The 10,000-nt window shown below is 32.9% G+C and overlaps 1 protein-coding gene across 1 annotated transcript in view; it reads left to right on the forward strand.

Annotated features, from left to right (window-relative positions):
* LOC137644565 (uncharacterized) overlaps window positions 1-10,000 on the forward strand; it is a 53,825-nt gene that overhangs the window by 15,621 nt on the left and 28,204 nt on the right. The window contains exons 3-5 of the mRNA XM_068377524.1: window positions 4,531-4,660; window positions 6,135-6,341; window positions 9,508-9,695. Of these exons, the coding sequence (XP_068233625.1) occupies window positions 4,531-4,660; window positions 6,135-6,341; window positions 9,508-9,695 (525 nt within the window). The remainder of the gene's footprint in view (window positions 1-4,530; window positions 4,661-6,134; window positions 6,342-9,507; window positions 9,696-10,000) is intronic.

Consider the following 10,000-nt stretch of genomic DNA (forward strand, 5'->3'; position numbering starts at 1 on the left):
AATATTTTGATACCTATGTTTGCCTTTTCGTGTTTGGTATTGATCTCTTCTGTGGTATTGCAGTGGATTTTTTAAGAGACTTTTTGTTTGTCAGCAATCGATCTTAGACGCCATTACTGGACGTTTCCTGGATTGTTTTAACGAATTGGGTGATGTATGTTTAGGGAATGTTGATGATGAGGATGATATTAGATAGATGAAAAAATTAGGTTATAATTATTACCATTTTATTATCATTGGTACAAGTAGTATATTATGGTTTAGTTTTGTATATGTTATTGATTATTTTACTGCACATTTTATATATGTGTTATACAATCAAATTCTTCCAGTTATTTTACAACAAATATTTACCTGTTATTATAAAAATCCCACTCTACCTCCTTATTCTGTAAATATACGGTATTGTTTTGCTGATGCTTAGAAATTTTTCAACATTACAGAATATCAAATTACATATAAAACTTTTGTTTTTTTTTTTTTTGTAATTCACTGTGAAATATTATGGATGTGTTACTGTATCATTGCAAAGCTCCATGATATAACGTTGAAAATCGGCCAATAAACCTCATGAATATTCCTCTTTGATATAGTCATCATTTGTAAATAAGCACTGAAAAAAAACTGTGCGAAATTTGCATCACACATGCAGTGTGTGTGTATATATATACAGTATATATATATATATATATATATATATATATATATATATATATATATATATATATAAGATATTTGTATGTATGCATTTGTATATATATATATATATATATATATATATATATATATATATACATATATTTCGCGTCTTTCTTCGGAACCACCTTCTGTTTTATATATATATATATATATATATATATATATATATATATATATATTATATATATATATATATATATATATATATATATATATATACGATTTTCGTATGTATGCATATGTATATATATACATATATTTTGTGTCTTTTTTCGGGAACCACCTTCTGTTTGATATATATATATATATATATATATATATATATATATATATATATATATATATATATATATATATATGTGTGTGTGTGTTTGTGTGTAAAGAGAGAAAGAGAGAGGTGCTGCATATTTCATACCCATGTAAACGTGAAAATAATTCCGATAAGAGATTATGAATTCGTAATGGGAATCTAATTGTCGGTTTAATATCGGATCTTGTTGCAAACATCTTATGATGAATGGACATTTTAGAGCCTCAGTTAATTACCTTAAAGTATGTTCTGCAGTATATACGACTGTACTGTAACCCTTAGGCTACCATTTCCACATACTCTCTTTCTCCCTCTTTATTGAAATCTTTTAACCATGGATAGATATGTTAAATAACCGGCTTAAACCTGCATTCCATTTTTCTGGCCGGCTTGGTGTCCTAAACATTATGAAAAAGGCAAATAAAGTTTGTTATTTCATTTGTAATCTTTGTGACTGCAAAAGGTATTTGTCTGCATCTTCACTCTTATGAATTTGTAGAAATTTGCATACCTAGTTTAAATAAGACAGCTTATCTCTTATCCTAGCTTCGTATATATATTTATATATATAAGCATGTGTTTATGTAAGAGCATATATTAAAAGAGTAAAATTGAAATTTCATACACGGATTTGTTCACATTTATATCCATAGACGATATGCTCCAAATACACATAGACACATTACCATAATAAGTGCGATTATTTATGCCATGTATTAATATCGTTATTCAAACCGCTCATCTGACGCATTTTCATGGTACAGTTGTTGAAAGGGAGAAAGACAAATAAAAAAAAATGACTGACAGGTAAACAGCAAAAGGGGATGCGAATAATAAGACAGCCAGCGAAGAAGGAGAGATTGAAGAGGAGAACTGATGATGATCTTACCCCTTTTTGTTTACTCAGGCAAGCAATCGAAGCGAGTCTTCTTTTCCTTTCGTCCGGTAATTGACAAACATGGCCGTGGCATCTGGAGGGGGTCCACAAGGTGGAGATTTCAGATCTGCTTATGTCTGTCTTAACAATGGAAAATTGGTAGGTTTAGAGAGGTTGTGTTAGCATTCGACAGGAACAGCGTGCGCAATATGTGACCGATTTTTGACCTCTTGAGAGCATACCCTCATATTATTTCTCTCCCTCGAGCCCACCTCCTGCAGTTGAAGGGGGGGGGGGGTGAGCAGACAGACAATCAGACGAACAGACAGATAGAGAGAAAGAGAAATAGATTTTTTTCTTGTTTTTATTTATAGGTGATTGTTTTGGTTGAGATAGAATGTGGGAATTTTCAGTCTTTTCATATTAGATGTTTCTTCAAAATAATGTGCATGTGCTTGTTGAAAGAACACAAAATGTGTTCTTAGTCTCACAATTACCTGCCGGATTTTTTTATGCTTTCAGCCCCATGATCATTGGATATATATATATATGTATATATATATATATATATATATATATATAGAGAGAGAGAGAGAGAGAGAGAGAGAGAGAGAGAGAGAGAGGAGAGAGAGAGAGAGAGAAGAGACAGAGACAGAGAGAGTGTGTATGCGCAATGTTTAATATTTATTGAAGTGCAATTTAAAATCTCCTCATGATTTTTACTTCGGGTGGACGAAAGGAGTCTCTCATAAAGTTTCCGATTCCAAGAGCTATTGTATGAATTGCTTGTAAATGTGTTTTAATTCTGAGATTGATATTGGTCATTTAAATTTCCCATATAAGTTTTCCCTTTATTTCAAACAGAATCAAGGCTGCAACCTAATCCATAGTTTCGTAATATTATGTACATGATGACATTATTAATAAATTATGACATTTTATATTAACGATGTAATTTCTGCTCAGCATCTTTCAATATATGTGAAATCAGCATTCATTTTTTTATTACAATTATTGCAACTTGACAAAAACAATAAAAAACGAATGATTTTTTTTTTCTATAAGATTGGCTCACATTTCCAAAAAGATCAGATTTAAGCTAAGTGGAAAATATCAAAAGTTCGTAATAGTTATTTGCTTATGTTATCAAAATTATCACTACTGTTATTTTTACATTCTTGCAAATTAACAGCGTGGAAATCACAAAATTTGTCTCATCAAGCAAATTTATCTAATACTTCTATTACATATCATACATGCCTTAAAACACAGCATTCTTGTATCTACAGTACCAGAATGGATCGTTTGACACTATTTCAAAAATGATCATATTATGTTCTTTTAGCTAAACGGCTGCCTGGATTATCCTTTATTAAAATCTATCCCTCTATCCTATCTAATTCTAGATTTGGTCTAACATTAAATTATTTAGTTTATTTAAATAACCCTAGCTGTTTAGGAGAACATTCCCGTCCATTCATACTTCGTACTCAGGACCCATATAGTGACAGTATGTGTCCCATTCATATTCATAACTGTCTCCTCCGCAAGGCGGTGACCCTAGACACCGTCCTAAACGAGATTATCCAAGATTCTCTGAGATTCTTTCTAAGGCCCGTAGAAGGAGTGTCAGCATCAGCCCTATCTCGGCAATAATCTTTTTCGATGGGCACAATCATCGCAAATGTTGTACAAGACGATGGGAAAAATAACCTCCTATGGTTACAGAACACGCTAGCTTGGCTCTCTCTCTCTCTCTCTCTCTCTCTCCTCTCTCTCTCTCTCTCTCTCTCTCTCTCTCTCTCTGTATCTAGGTTTGTTATGAAAATTCTTTTGTTCTGTATTTTACTATTTACTTGATGTTTCAAAGACAATTGCTCTCTCTCTCTCTCTCTCTCTCTCTCTCTCTCTCTCTCTCTCTCTCTCTCTCTCTCTCTCTCTCTCTGCATCTAGGTTTGTTATGAAAATGCTTTGTTCTGTATTTTACTATTTACTTGATGTTTCAAAGACAATTGCTCTCTCTCTCTCTCTCTCTCTCTCTCTCTCTCTCTCTCTCTCTCTCTCTCCTCTCTCTCTCTCTCTCTCTCTCCTCTCTCTCTCTCTCATTAAGATTGTTTTAAAACTTGTTATGTGTCTTACAAGCTTTTTCTTCCTGTATCAAAGACAATTGCTCTCTCTCTCTCCCTCTCTCTCTCTCTCTCTCTCTCTCTCTCTCTCTCTCTCTCTCTCTCTCTCTCTCTCTCTCTCTCTCTCATTAAGATTGTTTTAAAACTTTTTATGTGTCTTACAAGCTTTTTCTTCCTGTATCAAAGACAATTGCTCTCTCTCTCTCTCTCTCTCTCTCTCTCTCTCTCTCTCTCTCTCTCTCTCTCTCTCTCTCTCTCTCTCTCTCTCTCTCTCTCTCTCTCTCTTACAAGCTTTTTCTTCCTGTATCAAAGACAGTTGCTCTCTCTCTCTCTCTCTCTCTCTCTCTCTCTCTCTCTCTCTCTCTCTCTCTCTCTCTCTCTCTCTCTCTCTCCATTGACTGTTTCTATTTTTCTCTGAAGAAACTAAATTGATAGCGGCACATTCAATTCTTTAATGAACAAGATAATTTTGTAATTGTCGGAGCTGATTACCCTCCTCAAGATGTCTTTTATTTCAGTAACAGGAAGTTAAGGAAACCGCAGGACCCGCCCGCTGCGGCACCCACTCTCACACCCACGCCCTCATACACACCCCCACCCACCTACAGCCCAACCCCTGACCCTAACTCAAAGTCCGGGACGAAGGAGGTGTTGGTTTTTCTCTTTGATCTTTACAAGATTTTTTTTTGTTTTTTCATTTAGAACGATTTTTTGTGTGTATTACATACATGTATTTTATAGACCTTGCATACATACATACATACATACATACATACATACATATATGTGGATATATATATATATATATATATATATATATATATATATATATATATATATATATGTGTGTGTGTGTGTGTGTGTGTGTGTATGTATAAATGTTTGCTTATGTAAAATACATACGTACTTATACCTACTATTTTTCTATCATTGATTTCTGATTTAGTCTTCGGGAGTTCGCTATCTTTTAGGACAGTTGAGTAAAAATTCAAGGTCTGTGAAGTTCTTCATGACTTAATTAGATATTAATCTCCGACCCTGTAATTTAATCCCATCACTGTGCAAGAATTTTCATAATTCTGACCATCTTTTGCTTGCTTTCCGATCTCTCCAATTCTCCTACTTCAAACAGTCTTGCCTCATCTTTTATGAGGCTCAATACTATGCAGTATTCTCGAAAGGGATATTCCAGCTATGACCAGGATCCAGAAAAGTTCCTCAATGGATCCTGGTTATGACCAAATTGCTGTGACTTCCCAAATCATAAGTTGGAACATCAGAAGTTGAAAGAAACTGTCAATGTATTTTTTTTTCTTTTTTTTATAAAAGTGAATCAAGTTTAGTTTTATAGTTTATCTGATGTTAATTTATTTGACGTTATTTTTCTTGATTTGTTTTATTTTGTGTTATGTTTTCTGTACAGTTTATCTTTTTAGTTCCCAGTTTCCGTTCTTTAATGGGATCCCTCGGGCTTGTAGCATTTTGGTTACCCAACTAAAGTTGGTAATTGACTGGCAATAATAATAATAATAATAATAATAATAATAATAATAATAATAATAATAATAATAATAATAATAATAATATTAATAATAATATTTACATGTGTGCATACAGTTTATATACACAGAAAAATATTATATATTAATATATATATAATATATATATATATATATATATATATGTATAATATATATATATATATATATATATATATATATATATATATATATATATGAATGGAAGAGCGGAAATTTACTCTTGTGACGAATCTTGTCATGAATATTGAAAGCTTACATTTGCGCAGTAAACATAGTCAGTGGCAAGTAAATTAATAATAATAAAAAAAAAAAATCTCTATCGGAAAAACTAAGAGGTCATTCTGCCTCTTAATGTATAGGATATGTACATACAGACATACATACATATGTTTGCATGTGTTTGTTTGTGTGTGTGTGGCGATTGTGTCTCAAAATCAATTAAATTAGTTTCAAACACCATAACCTGAATGGTCTTATCGTTATCATTTCTACATAACCATATTCCTGTAATAGCGAAAAGATAAAAAATAAACAGAGGCTTTAGTTCCACTCCTATCACACCTCTCTTCTTCTTCTTGCAGAGCGACATCGTCCACCAAAGCGTCTACGAACTCGTCCACTCAGAGGACCGCGAGGAACTTCAGAGACAGCTCATGTGGAACTCCCACTTGGCACCAGACCAGGCCCAGATGACTCTGCAGGAGGCGCTACATGGAGACCAGGCCGCCCTAGAGAGAAATTTCACCGTCAGGTTCAGATGCTTGCTCGACAATACTTCGGGTTTCCTGGTGAGTCATTTTGTCTAGGAATCGTTTAATTTTCTATCCTATATGAGATATTGAAAATATTATGGCATCATGTCAAGTATAGTACAAAAGTGTATTAAAATGTGTGGGTTATTGTACATATATATATATATATATATATATATATATATATATATATATATATATATATATATACATATATATATATATATACATAATATATACAAACACACACACACATATATATATATATATATATATATATATATATATATATATATATATATACATACATGTGTGTGTTTGTGTGTGCTTATCACTTTAAACATGTAACATTAAGAATTCTCAGGTGGGTTTTTATGTGATCAATTTAAAACATAATTCAACTTCTACTCGAGATCGACTGCACATTTTCTCTACATACTCGCAAATGCTTGGAAGAGTAACATGTTTCTATCATAGATCTCTTTGTACCTGAAATGTCTCATATTTCAGAAAACAGATACGAAATACACCATCAGCATAAAAATTAGTGCCATTGCTTCCTAGAAGTAAAATGATTTTTTCGCTTAAGGAAATAATTTGCTTTAATGACATGACGTGGGCTACTCATTAACATATGCTATACAATATAGATGGATATCACTGTATTATATGTGTTAGAATCTACTGAAAAATATCTCTTTAGAGTGAGATTTTGAGAGCCTGCTTGACTCTCATTATCCTTATGAACAGATCATATTGATAATGAGAGCCTTGTAGAATCTTGAAAGATCTGCCTCTACTGGCTATATTTTGTTAAATATTTTACTGTGGTCTCCAGGTTACAAGTGTTGTTATGGTTAATGATCTTGATAATAATTAAAACTTATTCTTATGGAAGAAATCAAAATACCATTAAATTTACCAGAAATAATCATCCTTAAAATATAATCAAACCGTAAAAAACAAGTTAAGCAGTTTGGTTAATATATATAAAAGTATATTTAAATTTGAAAGAAAATGAGTTAATAGTTTCAATAATGTTCATAAGAAATCTATTTAAACCTTTAACGTTAAAACAATTTCATTGCAAATATCAGACACAGTGAAAGAGAAAAGAGAAGAGAAGTAAATGTCTAACGCTCTTAAAAAAAGAAACTGAAAAAAATAAACAAAACTGAAACATCTGTCTCGTTTAAAAAATGAAACTTCCCTCCACAAGAGATAGTATAGTTTCCATGCTGTTGGTGTGTTATAGTATATAAAAGGTCAAATATTTTCATCCCAAAATGCCCTTAACATTCTTTTAATACAACATGCAACATGAAATAAAGATAAAATATATGTTATACTATATACAGTAGTTAGAGTCTAATATTTCATGAAAGAATCACAGGTTGATTTTACCCAAACGTTCTCTCTCTCTCTCTCTCTCTCTCTCTCTCTCTCCTCTCTCTCTCTCTCTCTCTCTCTCTCTCTCTCTCTCTCTCTGCATTAGTATAAAGACAAAGCAGCAGTTACTGGAATGAAGTTGAGAGAATGCATGTCACGTCACTCGTAATATCAGGAATTCAGGATCATAAGATATCATTTATCAAAGTACGTTTTGTTCTGAACGTTCTGGTCATCAAAAAAAAAAAAAAACCTTGCCTTTGCTTGGCCCTAGGAAACTTCTCAGTTCACGACATCTTGAACCTTCGAGGTAGTAAGAAAACCAATAATTTTTTGTCATGCTTGATTCCGTTTAACATCAGCGGTTTTCTTAATATTCTAAAGATTAACAATCACATGTCCATCTTTACGAGAATGCAAATAGCATCACTTTGTTTATCTGATCTTCAATCCTTGATTTACTAAGAATCCCCGACGTTCCATTGCAAAGGCATCTGTTGGGGTTCTGCTTTGATATTATTACTCTCTCTCTCTCTCTCCCTCCTCTCTCTCTCTCTCACTCTCTCTCTCTCTCTCTCTCTCTCTCTCTCTCTCTCTCTCTCTCTCTCTCTCCATCTTCAATATCTATCTATTTATCTATCTATCTATCTATATATATATATATTATATATATATATATATATATATATATATATATACATATATATATACAGATATATATATATAATATATATATATAATTTATTTATATATATATATATATATATGTATATATATATATATATATATATATATATATATATATATATATATATATTATGTACATCTGACATATGTGTGTGTACTTGTGTCTTCGTGTGTATGCGCGTGTGTGTGTTGCTTAGGATATATGATACCGCTGCAAAAATTACAAAACGTCATTTCGCAGTCCATCCTTGATTCATTAGATTGTGAATTACAGCTAATGCTCTGGTTTGACCTGTAATCATTACATTCTCGACAAAATAGATTATTGCGTGAAGAATATGTGTATCATACTTCGTGCCTGCTATCACATGCTTCTCCCAAAGTGGAATGGATTTAGATTATCTTGTGTGTGATACTTGTTATTTCGTTGTAGAAAAATACTGTTTAGAATTCTCTTCTGTTTAATCATCATACAAATAAAATTGTACTGAGTTTTATCGTTGTAAAATGATGGTAAAGTAGCCTCTGTCAGACTCGTTTAGGTACAGTTGGACAAAGGAATTCCTGGTACACCTCGTTCTGAGGAGGCGAACCCAGCCACACCCTTAATGGCCGGCTAGTTCTTTTGTTTATCCACATCCACCACCCTTGCCATCTCTCCCTACACTATCGGTTTGGTTATTTGCCTGGAAGTAAGGGTATGAAAGAGGGCACTTTTTCAGAGTGTGGTGTGCCAAGAATTCCTGTGTCAACTGTACCTTCGAGAAAATACTTGCCTTTATCAACAATTTTCTGTAGTCAATGTTGTCCCCTATGCTAAAAGGTTAGGATGGAGATAGTTGAAATGACACGAAAAATAAGTTCCTCGTCCAGAGAGACGCGAAATCAAGAGAGAGATTCTGTTTTCTAATGAAAGTGACAAGAGATGAAGTCCACACAGAGAGAGAGAGAGAGAGAGAGAGAGAGAGAGAGAGAGAGAGAGAGAGAGAGAGAGAGAGAATACTAGTAATATGTTAGTGAAGTGCCATAATATTTTGTTTTCTTGTTTGCTTGTTTATTTCAGAAAGAGAATACCAGTAATGTTTGATGAATAAATTGGCATAATATTTTCTTGATTCCTTTTCAGCGTTTGGACGTTCGAGGGAGAATCAAAATTCTCCACGGCCAGAACAGAAAGACCGAGGAACCGCCCTTGGCACTCTTCGCGGTCTGCACGCCCTTCGGTCCCCCTTCCCTTCTGGAATTACCGCAGAAGGAAGTCATGTACAAATCAAAACACAAACTCGACCTGGCCCTCGTCTCCATGGATCAGAAGTGAGTTGGGTCAACACTTTTCTCCATCTCGCTGTATTTCGTTTTCTCTTAATCATCTGTGCAGTGTTTTCTGCACGACTTTCATTTTCCCCTGATGTATTGTTCTGTGTTCTACGCGACATCATTTTTCTCGAATCATCTCTAGGGCTAGGTTTTGCCATTAGTTTTTTTTTTCTCAGATTGTCTATACGGCATATATATATATATATATATATATATATATATATATATATATATATATATATATATATGTATATATATACATATATATATACTGTATATATACATATATATATATATATATA

This window comes from Palaemon carinicauda, chromosome 7, assembly GCF_036898095.1.
Source record: "Palaemon carinicauda isolate YSFRI2023 chromosome 7, ASM3689809v2, whole genome shotgun sequence".
NCBI classification, from domain to species: domain Eukaryota; kingdom Metazoa; phylum Arthropoda; class Malacostraca; order Decapoda; family Palaemonidae; genus Palaemon; species Palaemon carinicauda.